The sequence below is a fragment of the Heterodontus francisci genome, chromosome 48, assembly GCF_036365525.1.
Source record: "Heterodontus francisci isolate sHetFra1 chromosome 48, sHetFra1.hap1, whole genome shotgun sequence".
Taxonomy (NCBI): domain Eukaryota; kingdom Metazoa; phylum Chordata; class Chondrichthyes; order Heterodontiformes; family Heterodontidae; genus Heterodontus; species Heterodontus francisci.
The window spans coordinates 911,629-927,029 of NC_090418.1; the positions used below are offsets into that span (position 1 = coordinate 911,629).

General features: G+C 46.8%; 1 protein-coding gene across 4 annotated transcripts in view; it reads right to left on the bottom strand.

The window, feature by feature from the left end:
- Nucleotides 1–15,401, bottom strand: part of LOC137357386 (calmodulin-binding transcription activator 2-like) — a 118,121-nt gene that overhangs the window by 21,759 nt on the left and 80,961 nt on the right. For all 4 annotated transcript variants that reach the window (XM_068023691.1, XM_068023690.1, XM_068023689.1 and 1 more), the window contains 4 exons: nt 7,042–7,220; nt 5,143–5,221; nt 3,312–3,615; nt 2,358–2,869 (listed from right to left, as the gene is read on the bottom strand). In XM_068023691.1, coding sequence (XP_067879792.1) covers nt 2,358–2,869; nt 3,312–3,615; nt 5,143–5,221; nt 7,042–7,220 — 1,074 coding nt within the window. The remainder of the gene's footprint in view (nt 1–2,357; nt 2,870–3,311; nt 3,616–5,142; nt 5,222–7,041; nt 7,221–15,401) is intronic.

Genomic DNA, 15,401 nt, shown 5'->3' on the forward strand with positions numbered 1-15,401 from the left:
GGTGTAGAGAGAGTGTCCCGGAGTGCTCTGGGTGTGAATGCTCAGGGGTGTAGAGAGAGTGTCCCGGAGTGCTCTGGGTGTGAATGCTCAGGGGTGTAGAGAGAGTGTCCCGGAGTGCTCTGTGTGTGAATGCTCAGGAGTGTAGAGAGAGTGTCCCGGAGTGCTCTGGGTGTGAATGCTCAGGGGTGTAGAGAGAGTGTCCCGGAGTGCTCTGGGTGTGAATGCTCAGGGGTGTAGAGAGAGTGTCCCGGAGTGCTCTGGGTGTGAATGCTCAGGGGTGTAGAGAGAGTGTCCCGGAGTGCTCTGGGTGTGAATGCTCAGGGGTGTAGAGAGAGTGTCCCGGAGTGCTCTGGGTGTGAATGCTCAGGGGTGTAGAGAGAGTGTCCCGGAGTGCTCTGGGTGTGAATGCTCAGGGGTGTAGAGAGAGTGTCCCGGAGTGCTCTGGGTGTGAATGCTCAGGGGTGTAGAGAGAGTGTCCCGGAGTGCTCTGGGTGTGAATGCTCAGGGGTGTAGAGAGAGTGTCCCGGAGTGCTCTGGGTGTGAATGCTCAGGGGTGTAGAGAGAGTGTCCCGGAGTGCTCTGGGTGTGAATGCTCAGGGGTGTAGAGAGAGTGTCCCGGAGTGCTCTGGGTGTGAATGCTCAGGGGTGTAGAGAGAGTGTCCCGGAGTGCTCTGGGTGTGAATGCTCAGGAGTGTAGAGAGAGTGTCCCGGAGTGCTCTGGGTGTGAATGCTCAGGAGTGTAGAGAGAGTGTCCTGGAGTGCTCTGGGTGCGATTGCTCATTGCTCAGAGGTGTAGAGAGAGTCCCGGTGTGAATCAGCAATGAGAGGCCAGGCACAGCAGGCCAACCAGAAGAGTGAAGTGACCCAAGACTGAAGTAGGTTGTGGAGTTCAGGTGGGTCAAAGTCTTGTAGTGACTGGTAAGTGAGAAGGACTTTGAAATCAATGCTCTGGGAGGAAGGAAACAAGTGGAGGTCTCTAGGGATGATAGTAATAGACAAGCAGCAGACATGTAGGATCCCTGGGCCGGAGGGGTGCTGAGGATCAGTGGGAGCTGATATGTCAGAGTCATAGAGTTATACAGCACAGAAACTGGCCCTTCGGCCCATCGTACCTGTGCCAGCCATCTATTCTAATCCCATTTTCAAGCCCTTGGCCCGTAGCCTTGTATGCTATGGCGTTTCACGTGCTCATCTAAATACTTCTTAAATGTAGTGAGGGTTCCTGCCTCTACCACCCTTTCAGGCAGTGTGTTCAGATTCCAACCACCCACTGGGTGAAAATGTTTTTCCTCAAATCCCCTCTAAACCTCCTGCTCCTTACCTTACACCTGTGTCCCCTGGGTACTGATTTCTCCATTAAGGGAAAAAGTTTCCTCCTATCTATGAGGGGAGGTGGTGGCATACTGGTATTGTCACTGGACTAGTAACCCAGGTATTGCTCTGGGGACATTGGTTCGAATCCCACCACAGCAGAAGGTGGAATTTGAATTGAATAAATCTGGAATTAAAAGCTAGTCTAATGATGGCCATGAAACCAACCCATCTGGTTCACTAATGTCCTTCAGGGAAGGAAATCTGCTGTCCTTACCTGGTCTGACCTACATGTGACTCCAGATCCACAGCAATGTGGTTGACTCTTACATGCACTTGAAATGGCCTAGCAAGCCACTCAGTTCAAGGGCAATTAGGGATGGGCACTAAATGCTGGCATGGCCTGCGACGCCCACATCCCATGAATGAATTTTTAAAAAACCCATCAATGCCCCTCATAATTTTGTACACCTCAGTCAGGTCCCCCCTCAGCCTTCTCTGCTCGAAGGAAAACAATCCTAGCCTATCCAGTCTCTCTTCATAGCTGAAATGCTTCAGCCCAGGCAACATCCTGGTGAATCTCCTCTGCACCCTCTCCAGTGCAATCACATCCTTCCTACAGTGTGGTGACAAGAACTGTACACAGTATTCCAGCTGTGGCCTAACTAGCGTTTTATACAGCTCCATCATAACCTCCCTGCTCTTATATTCTATGCCTCGGCTGATAAAGGCAAGTATCCCATATACCTTCCTAACCACCTTATCTACCTGTGCTGCTGCCTTCAGTGATCTATGGCCAAGTACACTAAGGTCCCTCTGACTTTCTGTACTTCCTAGGGTCCTACCATCCTCACTATTTACGACACCAATATTCATGTCATCTGCGAACTTACTGATCATACCTCCTATATTGACGCCAAAATCATAAATGTACACTACAAACAACAAGGGTCTCTGCGGTACACCCCTGGTCACTGATATGGGGTGGAGCTGATGAGGATAGTGAGAATAGCATAAGGAGTTGACAGTGAGATGCAAGCTTTTACCTGTAATACATCGACAGATGGTAAGAACTCTTCATTCTCAGCATTCTCACTGAAACGTAAGAGTTCAGTCTCCATGGAATCTCTACCAGTTGCCATAGTGAACTGCCTCGTGCTATTAGTCACCAAAGTAGCCTGGTAGTCCAGGAAGAAGTGTGATTCTGCGGTGCTGCAATGCAGTGCTGAGCTGGCGTTGCGCGTTTTCCGAGGCTCGGAGTCCTCATACAGGTACCACAGGTTGCCAGATTTTTCCTTGTTTGCTGCAGCACCAGCGTTCTCAATGCAAAGGGCTATCCTGCCATGATCCTTTGGTACAGAGGATATGGCATTCTGACCTGGTTGTGGCTCACAGATCTCCATGGCAATGTCTCGCTCAGCGGTAGGGCAGAGTTCGGGGCTGGTTACTGGCGAGTCCCTGTGTACAGAGCTACTGGAGTACGCAGAGGTCACCGATAGGGGCCCCGAGCCTTCAGACAACGAGGAAGGAGACGAGTTACTGCTGACAGTGCTCAGACCTGTGTGGCGAAAAGGATCAATGGCAGATCAAAACTAACACATGACGAGCACAGCTACCAACCGCGAACTGTAAGCTTTCACACTGGTTAAAAACTAACTTAAATCCTCTACTATCTGCTGTAAAAGGCAGCTTCATGCATTCAAACAGAAGTCTATCTTTGTACAGTCCCACAGTGACCCTCGAGTCTAGTGCAATAAAAATAATGGTCTGGGAATGGCATGGTGCGTTGTGTGGAAGATTGTGTCCCATAACTCCTTGGTGCAGTGTGTCAAGGCACCAACACAAGTTCAATCCAATACCTGCCGGGATGATTTAATGTAATTCTGGGTTAAGTGCCGAAACAGACACTGTACCCATTGTATCAATGCAGCAAGGGTTGGAGGTTTGCAGAAAGTTGGAGAGAATGTTGGCAAGGACCCGAGTAGGAGGTGCACTTGTACCTGTATCAGGGCTCATTGACAAGGGTGAAGGTGCTTTGCCAGCTTCTGGACTGCTGCCGTTCCACAGTTGCCAGTTTGTGTCGATTCCATCCATGTCCTGCAGCTTGGGCCGTAATGAACTGCCCTGAAGCTGACCATCGTGTCTCTGCAGCTCTTCAAGACGCATGGCCAGCCGCACGTGACCACGGGAGCGCGCCACATGCAGAGGGAGGCGACCCAATGAGTCAGGGATGGTAAGAGCTTGGCTATTCCACCCATAGAGGCTAACAGCTGCTTCAACATGGCCCAAAGCACAGGCCCACATCTGTAGAAATTAAACAGCCAGTATTAATAACTAAAAATGAACAACTGTTAAATCACACTCCTATCCTCAGACAGGTATAATCTATTCTTCAATCACACTTTCTGCCTATCCAAAACTCTGCTGCCCATTTCCTAACTTGCACCAAGTTCCGTTTACCCAATACTCACTGTGCTTGCTGATTTATACTGCCTCCCAATTGGGCAATGCCGTGATTTTAACATTTTAATTATCGTGTTCAAATCCCATGACCTTGCCCCTTTCTTATCTATGCCACCTCCTCCGGCCCCTACAACCTTCCGAGATCTCTGCGCTCCTCCAATTCTGGCCTCTGGAGCATCCCCGATTTCCATCGCTTCAACATTGGTGGCCGTGCCTTCAGCTGCCTGGGCCCTAAGCTCTGGAATTTCTTCCCTAAATCACGCTTCCTCTCTCCTCCTTTAAGCTGCACCTTAAAACCTACCTCTTTGACCAAGCTTTTGGGTGCCTATCCTAATATCTCAGTATGTGGCTCACTGCCAAATCTTGTCTGATAAGTGCTCCTGTGAAGAACTGTGTAATCGATGTGTGCTATAGATTCCTGATTAGCTTGGTATTTCTCCCCGTCCCCAGGTTCCACAGGCACCCGTTCTTCATGTGCAAGGTGGCAGTGAATTCTGATGCCAGTCTCACTGGCTGTCCACACAGCAACAGAAACCCTGGAGCCCTGAGTCAAGCTATTCAAAGCCTCAGTTTCATTGAGTAAGGAAGGGTAAAGTTGGGAGATGGGAATGGGGGTTGAATTAATCCCCTCAGGTGGCTAAATGCAAATTTTTAATTATATATTGTCCTTTAGTTTAGAGATACAACACTGAAACAGGCCCTTCGGCCCACCGAGTCTGTGCCGACCATCAACCACCCATTTATACTAATCCTACACTAATCCCATATTCCTACCACATCCCCACCTGTCCCTATATTTCCCGACCACCTACCTATACTAGGGGCAATTTATAATGGCCAATTAACCTATCAACCTGCAAGTCTTTGGCATGTGGGAGGAAACCGGAGCACCCGGAGGAAACCCACGCAGACACAGGGAGAACTTGCAAACTCCACACAGGCAGTACCCAGAATTGAACCTGGGTCGCTGGAGCTGTGAGGCTGCGGTGCTAACCACCGCGCCACTGTGCTGCCCACTGTCCTCTTTTACTTTTTTTATTTTCCTAAATTATAACTCCCTCTCCTTCATGAACAGTTGAGTGAAATCTTCGTCTATCTCGGGCAGAGTTCCCAAGGTTGACCATTACTGGGTCCAACAGCACGCTGATAGCCTCCTGAAAGATGTCTGACAAGTAACAGCTACAGAGTGACAACTCAAAATGCCCACGCCAGGTTGAAAGTGGCTGTCTCAGCACAGACCAGGGCTCAAACTCAAGGTCCTCTGCCCGAAACGCTACTCCTGGCACAGGGGGCCCATTATCCACTCAAATAAAATAAACAGCGGCAAAAAGATTTGGGAAACAGCTCCCGGTAATTCACAGAACCCACCAGAGGGGTACACGAGAAATGATCAACATTCAGGGGATCCACCTCCTGCTCCAGATCCAAGCTTTCAGCATTTACAGTCCTGCAAGGTTACAAAACAAATGACAAAGCCATTAAATATTGTGGGGGTATACGGAGGGAGCTGTGCAGTGTGTAACCAGCGTGATATTACATACTGAGGGAGATGTGCTGTGTGTAACCGGGGCTGATATTACACTGAGGGAGATGTGCTGTGTGTAACCGGGGCTGATATTACACACTGAGGGAGATGTGCAGTGTGTAACCGGGGCTGATATTACACACTGAGGGAGATGTGCTGTGTGTAACCGGGGCTGATATTACACACTGAGGGAGATGTGCAGTGTGTAACCGGGGCTGATATTACACACTGAGGGAGATGTGCTGTGTGTAACCGGGGCTGATATTACACACTGAGGGAGATGTGCTGTGTGTAACCGGGGCTGATATTACACACTGAGGGAGATGTGCAGTGTGTAACCGGGGCTGATATTACACACTGAGGGAGATGTGCTGTGTGTAACCGGGGCTGATATTACACACTGAGGGAGATGTGCAGTGTGTAACCGGGGCTGATATTACACACTGAGGGAGATGTGCTGTGTGTAACCGGGGCTGATATTACACACTGAGGGAGATGTGCTGTGTGTAACCGGGGCTGATATTACACACTGAGGGAGATGTGCTGTGTGTAACCGGGGCTGATATTACACACTGAGGGAGATGTGCAGTGTGTAACCGGGGCTGATATTACACACTGAGGGAGATGTGCAGTGTGTAACCGGGGCTGATATTACACTGAGGGAGATGTGCAGTGTGTAACCGGGGCTGATATTACACACTGAGGGAGATGTGCTGTGTGTAACCGGGGCTGATATTACACACTGAGGGAGATGTGCTGTGTGTAACCGGGGCTGATATTACACACTGAGGGAGATGTGCTGTGTGTAACCGGGGCTGATATTACACACTGAGGGAGATGTGCAGTGTGTAACCGGGGCTGATATTACACACTGAGGGAGATGTGCTGTGTGTAACCGGGGCTGATATTACACACTGAGGGAGATGTGCAGTGTGTAACCGGGGCTGATATTACACACTGAGGGAGATGTGCTGTGTGTAACCGGCGTGATATTACACACTGAGGGAGATGTGCAGTGTGTAACCGGGGCTGATATTACATACTGAGGGAGATGTGCAGTGTGTAACCGGGGCTGATATTACACACTGAGGGAGATGTGCTGTGTGTAACCGGGGCTGATATTACACACTGAGGGAGATGTGCAGTGTGTAACCGGGGCTGATATTACACACTGAGGGAGATGTGCTGTGTGTAACCGGGGCTGATATTACACACTGAGGGAGATGTGCTGTGTGTAACCGGGGCTGATATTACACACTGAGGGAGATGTGCTGTGTGTAACCGGGGCTGATATTACACACTGAGGGAGATGTGCTGTGTGTAACCGGGGCTGATATTACACACTGAGGGAGATGTGCTGTGTGTAACCGGGGCTGATATTACACACTGAGGGAGATGTGCTGTGTGTAACCGGGGCTGATATTACACACTGAGGGAGATGTGCTGTGTGTAACCGGGGCTGATATTACACACTGAGGGAGATGTGCTGTGTGTAACCGGGGCTGATATTACACACTGAGGGAGATGTGCTGTGTGTAACCGGGGCTGATATTACACTGAGGGAGATGTGCTGTGTGTAACCGGGGCTGATATTACACTGAGGGAGATGTGCTGTGTGTAACCGGGGCTGATATTACACACTGAGGGAGATGTGCTGTGTGTAACCGGGGCTGATATTACACTGAGGGAGATGTGCTGTGTGTAACCGGGGCTGATATTACACACTGAGCGGTGCTGCTTGCCTCCATTTGATGAGAGTCTCAATTAGCCTCGCATATCCTTGTGCAGCAGCGAGGTGCAGTAGTGTCATCCCTCGGAAACTGATGCCATGAATCAGGCGCTCAGACTGCAGCCAGGAGGAACGCGACATCATCGTCTCGCAGACAGCAATAATTCGTTCCTCAAAGGAGTCTGAAGAGGCCTTTGGAGAAAAGAAAAACAGGTACTGAGTTAACCCTGGCAATGTCTGGCCACATCCACACAATTTAATTTCGTTACCTGGAAAGGGGATAGTCACACATAGTCAGAGCCCATGGAGTGAAAGGGGTGCATGAGATACTCAAACTCTGACTGTTCTTAGTTGGTTGAGGTATACAGAAGAGGCGAGTCTCACAGTCAGTTCCTGACACGACCCTTGTTAGCAGGTATGAGCCACACAACAGTAGGGAGACGATAAAGGGTCCCAGTCGAGGGAGAGGCATAGCAGCCACAGCGCCTGCTCCTCATCGCTATCCAGTGGCCCTTTCTTGAAAGTATGCACGTGTCACACGTTATGCTCGACTGTGGGGCTCGTGCCATGACGCACACAAGCGTAACAGCCACTTGTGTGCATACGAATAAGGAGCAGGAGGAGGCCACTCGGCCCCTCGAGCCTGCTACACCATTCAATAAGATCATGGCTGATCTGATTGTAACCTCAATTTCACATTCCTGCCTACCCCCAATAACCTTTCACCCCTTGGTTATCAAGAATCTATCTACCTTTGCTTTAAAAATATTCAAAGACTCTGCTTCCACTGCATTTTGGGGAAGAAAGTTCCAAAGACTCACCACCCTCAGAAAAAATTTCTCCTCATCTCTGTCTTAAATGGACAACCACTTATTTTTAAACAGTGACACCGAGTTCTAGATTCTCCCACAAGGGGAAACATCCTTTCCACATCCACCCTGTCAAGACCCCTCAGGATCTTGTATGTGCTGCTGGGCAGTCATGGATCGGTACCCCAGCAAGTACTCAGTCAGCAGAGGGGAAGAAGTATGGCAACTTAATCCAATCCTGCTGTACACGCCACACCTGCAGTTAGAGACAATCCTGGCAGGGGATTGGTAACTGGCTTGTGACACAGTATGGTTAACACCACTCAGCCGTCTCTCGTAGTTTTATTGCTTCTGGTATCCCAAGTACAGTGCTTACTGAGCCGAAGTAGTTCCTGATTTGGCGATCTAAGCATTTATTTGAATTTGGCAGAGAGGTCACTATGCAGGTAGAAAATGCGACATTAGCTACAACCGGGCTCCACTGAACTGTACAATCTAAACCCAGATACGTTAAAGTCATCACTAATTACAACATCCACAAGGAGAGATATTGTACCCTGTCTCTGCTACCCTACTGAAACACACAACATAACCGAGCACCAAAGTACTCAGGAGCACAGAACCAGTGTTGGACATTCATGCTCCCATTTCAAGGTAATAGTTGACTTACAGGAAAGCTGTTAAGACCCACTCATTATTCCTCCTTTAATTCATTCCTTAAAACCTATCCCTTTGCCCAGACTTTAGGCCACCTGTCCTAATATCTCCTTATGTGGCTCGGTGTCAGGTTTTGTCGGATGACAGTCTCGTGAATATCTTACAATGCTAAAGGTGCTTATATGAATGCAACTTATTGCTGTAAACCCCAAGGGTCGGCTGCCAGTGTTCAACACAACTCAATTTACCCCATTAATGCTCCCAACATTGCTTGCGCTCCCTCAGAAGTGAACATAGGCAGACCAGAAAGACAGGACAGGATCCTCAGTCTAGCAGACTCCCAGAAAACTACAGGAAGCCACCCTGAACTGTAACTGGTAGATGAGAGTGGCAGGCAGTCCAGGATACAGGACAATTACCAAAAGGGAGACCTGTCTGGTTGGGAGATTATGTGGTCCGACCGTAGGTAAGAACAAATAATCAAGTTCAGTCATCGATGTGAAGTGCAAGTTAATCATTCCCCTGGGAGGTCACAACCCCCTGGGTTGTCAAGCCTAATTCAGCACAAGTTAGTCTCATGTGGAGACGGAGGGGGGGGGGGGGGGTGGGGGGAGGGGTGGGTGGAGGCTGCTGAAGGGGTGAAAGTGAGGGAGTTCAGTGGTTGAGTCTCTCTAACCACAAGATTGAGGAGAGGAGCAGGCAGTCAGGTGAGCAGCATGAACCAGCTCAGCCTTTTGACTGCTCACAGCCTCACACGGACTGTTGAAACACCCCATAGAGATGATGAGAGAGAAAACAGAAGCAAAGACTTGAATTTCTATAGCCCCTTTCACATCCTCAGGATATCCCAAAGCCAATGAAGTACTTTGTGAAGTGCAGTCATTGTTGTAATGTAGGAAACATAGCAGTCAATTGTGCACAGCAAGATCCCACAAACAATAATGTTCATGAGCAATTAAGGGAGTGATGCTTGTTGAGGGATAAATATTGGCGAGGACAGCAACGTGACAAGTGTGAATGGGCTTATGGACAAGCACAAGGAGCCTCTTTGTCTCACAACCCTCTGCATGGTGCCCGAGAGCACCTTTATGCAAAGTGATGGGATCGAACTGATTAGAAAGCGCTGCAGAAGCTACAATATTTATTAAACTTCAGAGCTCATGGCTCTATCGCAGTGAGACATGGTGTAATAAACAAAAGTACAACAGACACCTCAGAAGGATTTAGTAATCGCTGGTCCCGGGCCAGGCACATTGAGCTGATTGACAGAGTTAGACTCAGGCACACACAGAGGTATGAACAACACAGTCAACAGCCCGAATAACAGAAAGAGGCAGTAAAGGGAGAACAGATAAACACAATGAGAAAAAGAGCTGGAGAAACACAGAATGGTGAAGAATGGAGGATGGGGAAAGAGTGAACATAGGAACAGGAGGAGGCCATTCAGCCCCTCCTGTTCTGCCATTCAATGAGAGCTTGGCTGATCTGTGACCTATCTCCATATACCCACCTTTGCCCCATATCTCTTAACACCTTTGGTTAACAAAAATCTATCAATCTCAGATTTAAAATTAACAAGTGATTTCCACAAGTGTCAATTGATGTTGAGAGAGTTCCAAACTTCTACCAAACTTTCTGTGTAGAAGTGTTTCCTAATTTCACTCCTGAAAGGTCTGGCTCTAATTTTTAGACTCTGCCCCCGAGTTCTAGACTCCCCAACCAGTGGAAATAATTTCTATCTACCCTGTCAGTTCCCCTTAATATCTTGAAAACTTCGATCAAATCACCCCTCAACCTTTTAAATTCCAGGGAATACAACCCTAATTTGTTTAATCTCTCCTTGTAATTTAACCCTTGGAGTCCAGGTATCATTCTGGTAAATCTATACTGCACTCCCTCCAAGGCCAACACAACTTTCCGAAGGTGTGTGCCCAGAGAACCAGACAGCAAGAGGAGAGAGTGAGATGTTATTTGAGAAGCTGGAAGCTGGTCTAAAGTTTTCCACTGGCCACGAATGGAAAGATGAAAACCATGTTGCCTCACAAACATATTTTCCCCCCTGGAACCGTTTTCTCTTGGCAGAGTTTGTGACAAGAGTGGAACAGTCAGTTTAATCCCACTTTACAAACCCTTGGACTTAATCACCTTCCTTCAACAACCTTGCCATAAATAGCTGGGAGATAATATTTAACTGCCACTCGGACACGCAACACAACTTCAGCACATCTAAAATTAACAAGAATGCAAGGCTCAAAGTACGTTTAAATTGCTCCACTGCCTAAAACCTATTTGCACAGTCAAATATAGAAACAAAGATTGAGGCTTTTGGTGTCAGGAACGTCAAGGGTAGACAAGCTGCACGTCATTCTCCGAGTTATTTTAAAGCTGTTGCTACACAGCATTCATCTTTTTCCCTTGTCCTTTGGCACAGTACGAACCAGTTGCTTCTTCCATCTTCTGCCTTTATCCCACTCCGCGCCCTGCCCCAGCTCACCCATTTCCCTGCCCCCTCACCCTATTCCAATGCGCTCCTGGTCAGCCTCCCAGCTTCCACCTTACATAAACTTGTGCTCATCCAAAATTCTGCTGCCCACAATTTAACTCATTGCAAATCTCACTCATCATCACTGTACCAACTGACCTTCACTAGTTCCCTGTCAAACCACACCTCAATGTTATAATCATTTTTTTCAAATCCCTCCATAGCCTCCTCACCTGCTCCCTATCTCTGCAACCTCCTCCAGACCTACAACCTACCGAAATCTCTCTATTCCTCCAATTCTGGCCTCTTGCATATCCCCTTCACCTGCCAAGGTTCGAAACTCTGCTTCCCTCCCCAAACCTTTCAGCCTCTGCTCTTTTTAAAGATACTCCTTAAAATATTCCTCTTTCACCTGCCCTGATTTCTCCTCCTGCTGTGGCTCGGCGTCTAAAATGTCATTGATCTTTTTGTTGATATCGCTCTTAAGTGCGTTGGGATGTTTCATTCTGTTAAATGACCTAAATATGCAAGTGGGTATTGATGTTGAGGGCAGTTTCTCAGTGGGTGGAAGTGAATATTGTGTCCTACAGGGTTCTGTTCTGGGAACACTTCTGTTCACCATCTACATCAATGGGGGAAACTGGACATAATAATCCATAGCAAGGAACAAACTTGAAGAGGAGGACTGGCAAGTAAATACTGTGGGTTAGAAAATAATCGAAAGGACAGGGAAGGAAGAAGGGAGGGTAGGTACTGTGCTAACTAGAGATAACAAAGACAGTAGAAAAAGGGACATAACTAACAGAAGATTAGAAACAGAATCCATATGTAATGAAATAAAAGTTAAAGGATCAATCACACTAATGGAGGTAAATAACAGATCACCTAATAGTGGAAAGGAGGTGGAGGAAGAAATATCTCAGGAAATAGATGAAATGAGTAAAGAACATAGAATAATCATGAGATTTTAATTAACTCCCAAATAAGCTGGCAGGAGGTAGGAAAAGGTGAAAGGGATTGGAGTTTTTACAATGTGTGCCGGACTGCTTTCTTGCCCAGTATATAAAAAGCCCATCAGGAGAGGGAATGCTGCTGGATCTAGTAAAGGGAAATGAATCTGGATAGATATGAGAAGGGAGTGTAGGGGAACAGCTAGGCAATAACAATCATATCATAAATTTAAGATAAAGATCGAGAAGGATATAAATAAGATCCAAGACCAAGTAGTTAATTGGAAAAAAGCTAATTTTATGGGGACGAGACTGAAACTATGGAAATAATCTGGAAAAATTTACCAATAAACAAAGAAATAGAACAGCAGGGGAAAACATTTAAAATAGCAATCAAGTGTGTCCAGGAGAAATACATCATTAAAAAAGCAAGAACTAGCCAGTAATGACACAGCATAGATGAATAGAGAAGTGAGGACAAAACTGAAACTGTAGGAAAAGACATAGACTAAGCAGATAGACAACAAAAGGAGTGGATGACAAAAGGGAATACAGAAAGGTTATGAAAGAAGTCAAAAAACAATGAGGAAGGCAAAGACAAACTACAAAATTAAATTATCAAGGAATATAAAAAGAAATCATGACGTATTCTACAGACACAAATAACAAGCGAAACTGGGCTCGGGATAGCGCTATTATGGGATACACACAAACTCAAGCAATGACAGTGAAATGGCTGAAATATTATAATATAATTACTCGGTATTTATAAGTTACATGGTGGACATAACATTAGAAGAAATCAAATAAGATACAAAGACATTTAAGGTAGAAAACAGGTAGAGATAATTGATAAACTAAGCAAACTTTGAGAGGTTAAAAACACTGTAATGGATTTGGATGGATCGCATCTGTGCATATTCAAATAAGTTAGGGGAGCGATAGCAGAGGCACTTTTACAGACATAAAAAGCATTAAAAATAGGAATAGTGCCAGAACACTGGCAGACGGCTCATGTGAATCTTAGGCATAAAAGGAAGTATCAATAAGTCCCAGGAACTAAAGACCAATTAGCTTAACATCTGCGGTAGGAAAGATAATGGAATCCTTACTCAAAGATGCAATAGAAAAACATCTAAAAACTAGAATATAATGAAGAGTAGTCAACATGGATTCCCAAAAGGAAGGTTGAGAAAACTTAATGAATTTTTTTTGAGGGAAGTACCAGAAATGGTAGATAAGGGTAATGCTATAGATGTAATATATTTGGATTTCCAAAAAGCCTTCAATAAGGTGCTGCATAGTAGGCTGAAGACAAAAGTCAGAGCATATGGAGTCAGGAGACAAATAGTAGAATGGATAGCAAGCTGGCTACAAAACAGAATAGGGACTAATGGTGGCCACTCAGACTGAAAAAAGGTGAGAAGTAGAGTCAACAAGGATCAGTATTGGGTCCACTGTTGCTCACCATTCACATAAACAATCCCGACTCCGGAAAGGGAAATACAATTCCAAGAACTGCAGGTGATACCAAATTGGGAGGTGTAGTTAATACAGAGGAGAACTGCGACAAAATACAGGAAGACATGAAGAACCTTGCAGAATGAGCATTTATTTGGTAAATGAAGCTCAGTATAGATAAATGTGAGGTAGAATAAGGAGGTCACATTCTCCTTGTAAAATAATTGTCTAAAAGGGGCAGAGGAACAGAGTAATCTGGGGTACAGATACACAAGTTACTAAAAGGAACGATGCAAATTCATGAGGCCATAAAAAAAGCAAACAATACTGGGGTTCACTTCTAGAGGGACAGAGTTGAAAAGCAGAGAAGTTATGTTCAACATGTTAGAGCCTTGGTTAAACAACACTTGAGAGTATTGTGCACAGCCTGGTATCCATATTATAAAAAGGATATGGCAGCACTGAAGAGGGTGCAAAAAGGGTTTACAAGAATGATGCCAAATCTAGAAGAGGTGATAATCAGAGAAGATTGAACAGGCTGGGGCTCTTTTCCCTGGAAAAGTGAAGGCTGAGGGGGTGACCTGATAGAGGTCTTTAAAATGATGACAGGGTTCGAAAGGGTAGACACAGAGAAGATGTGGGGGGAGACCAGAACTCGGGGCCTTAAATATAAAAGTCACAAATAAATCCAATGGGGAATTCAGGGGAAACTTCTTTACCCAGAGAGTGATGAGAATATGGAACTCATTGCAGCAGCTTATTCGGGAGCAGAGAGTGCGAGCGAGTGAGCAGCTGGGAAGGTCAGTTTCAGCTTAAACTTAATTTCCTTTTGTTTTCGGCGGACCAAGGGGCTGCTGGGTAAGTAAAACCCTATATATTTGGGCCGTTTCTGAACCCGAGACACTACACGGGTAGTGTCTCCCACCCGCCCTCCTCCTCTAACCAAAAAAAAAAGGACTCGGTGGTGTGCAGATAAGGTAAGGCTTTTTCTACTTTGTTTTTTATCGTGTGATTGGTAAAAACTTTTCGTTCCTTTTTCATTTATCTAAGTTCCAGACTAAGTTAAGCTTAAGATTAGAAATGGCAGGAGATCTCAGACCCGTGTTATGCTCCTCTTGCTCAATGTGGGAGCTCAGGGACACGGCTGATGTCCCTGACTCCTTCACGTGCAGGAAGTGTGTCCAGCTGCAGCTCGTTAGACCGCATGACGGCTCTGGAGCTGCGGATGGACTAACTTTGGAGCATCCGCGATGCTGAGGTGGTAGTGGATAGCACGTTTAGCGAATTGGTCACACCGCAGATTAGGATTGCTGAGGGAGAAAGGGAATTTTTTTTGTTTGTTTTTTTTTAATAGAGATACAACACTGAAACAGGCCCTTCGGCCCACCGAGTCTGTGCCGACCATCAACCACCCATTTATACTAATCCTACACTAATCCCATGTTCCTACCACATCCCCACCTGCCCCTATATTTCCCTACCACCTACCTATACTAGTGGCAATTTATAATGGCCAATTTACCTATCAACCTGCAAGTCTTTTGGCTGTGGGAGGAAACCGGAGCACCCGGAGAAAACCCACACAGACACAGGGAGAACTTGCAAACTCCACACAGGCAGTACCCAGAATTGAACCCGAGTCGCTGGAGCTGTGAGGCTGCGGTGCTAACCACTGCGCCACTGTGCCACCCAAAAGGGTGGGTGACCAAAAGGCAGAGAAAGAGCAGGAAGGCAGCGCAGGTGTCCCCTGCGGTCATCTCCCTCCAAAACAGGTATACCGTTTTGGATACTGTTGGGGGAGATGGCTCACCAGGGGAAGGCAGCAGTAGCCAGGTTCATGGCACCGTGGCTGGCTCTGCTGTTCAGAAGGGCGGGAAAAAGAGTGGAAGGGCTATAGTCATCGGGGATTCGATTGTAAGGGGAGTGGATAGGCGGCTCTGTGGTCGATAACGAGACTCCCAAATGGTATGTTGCCTCCCAGGTGCACGGGTCAGGGATGTCTCAGATCGGCTGC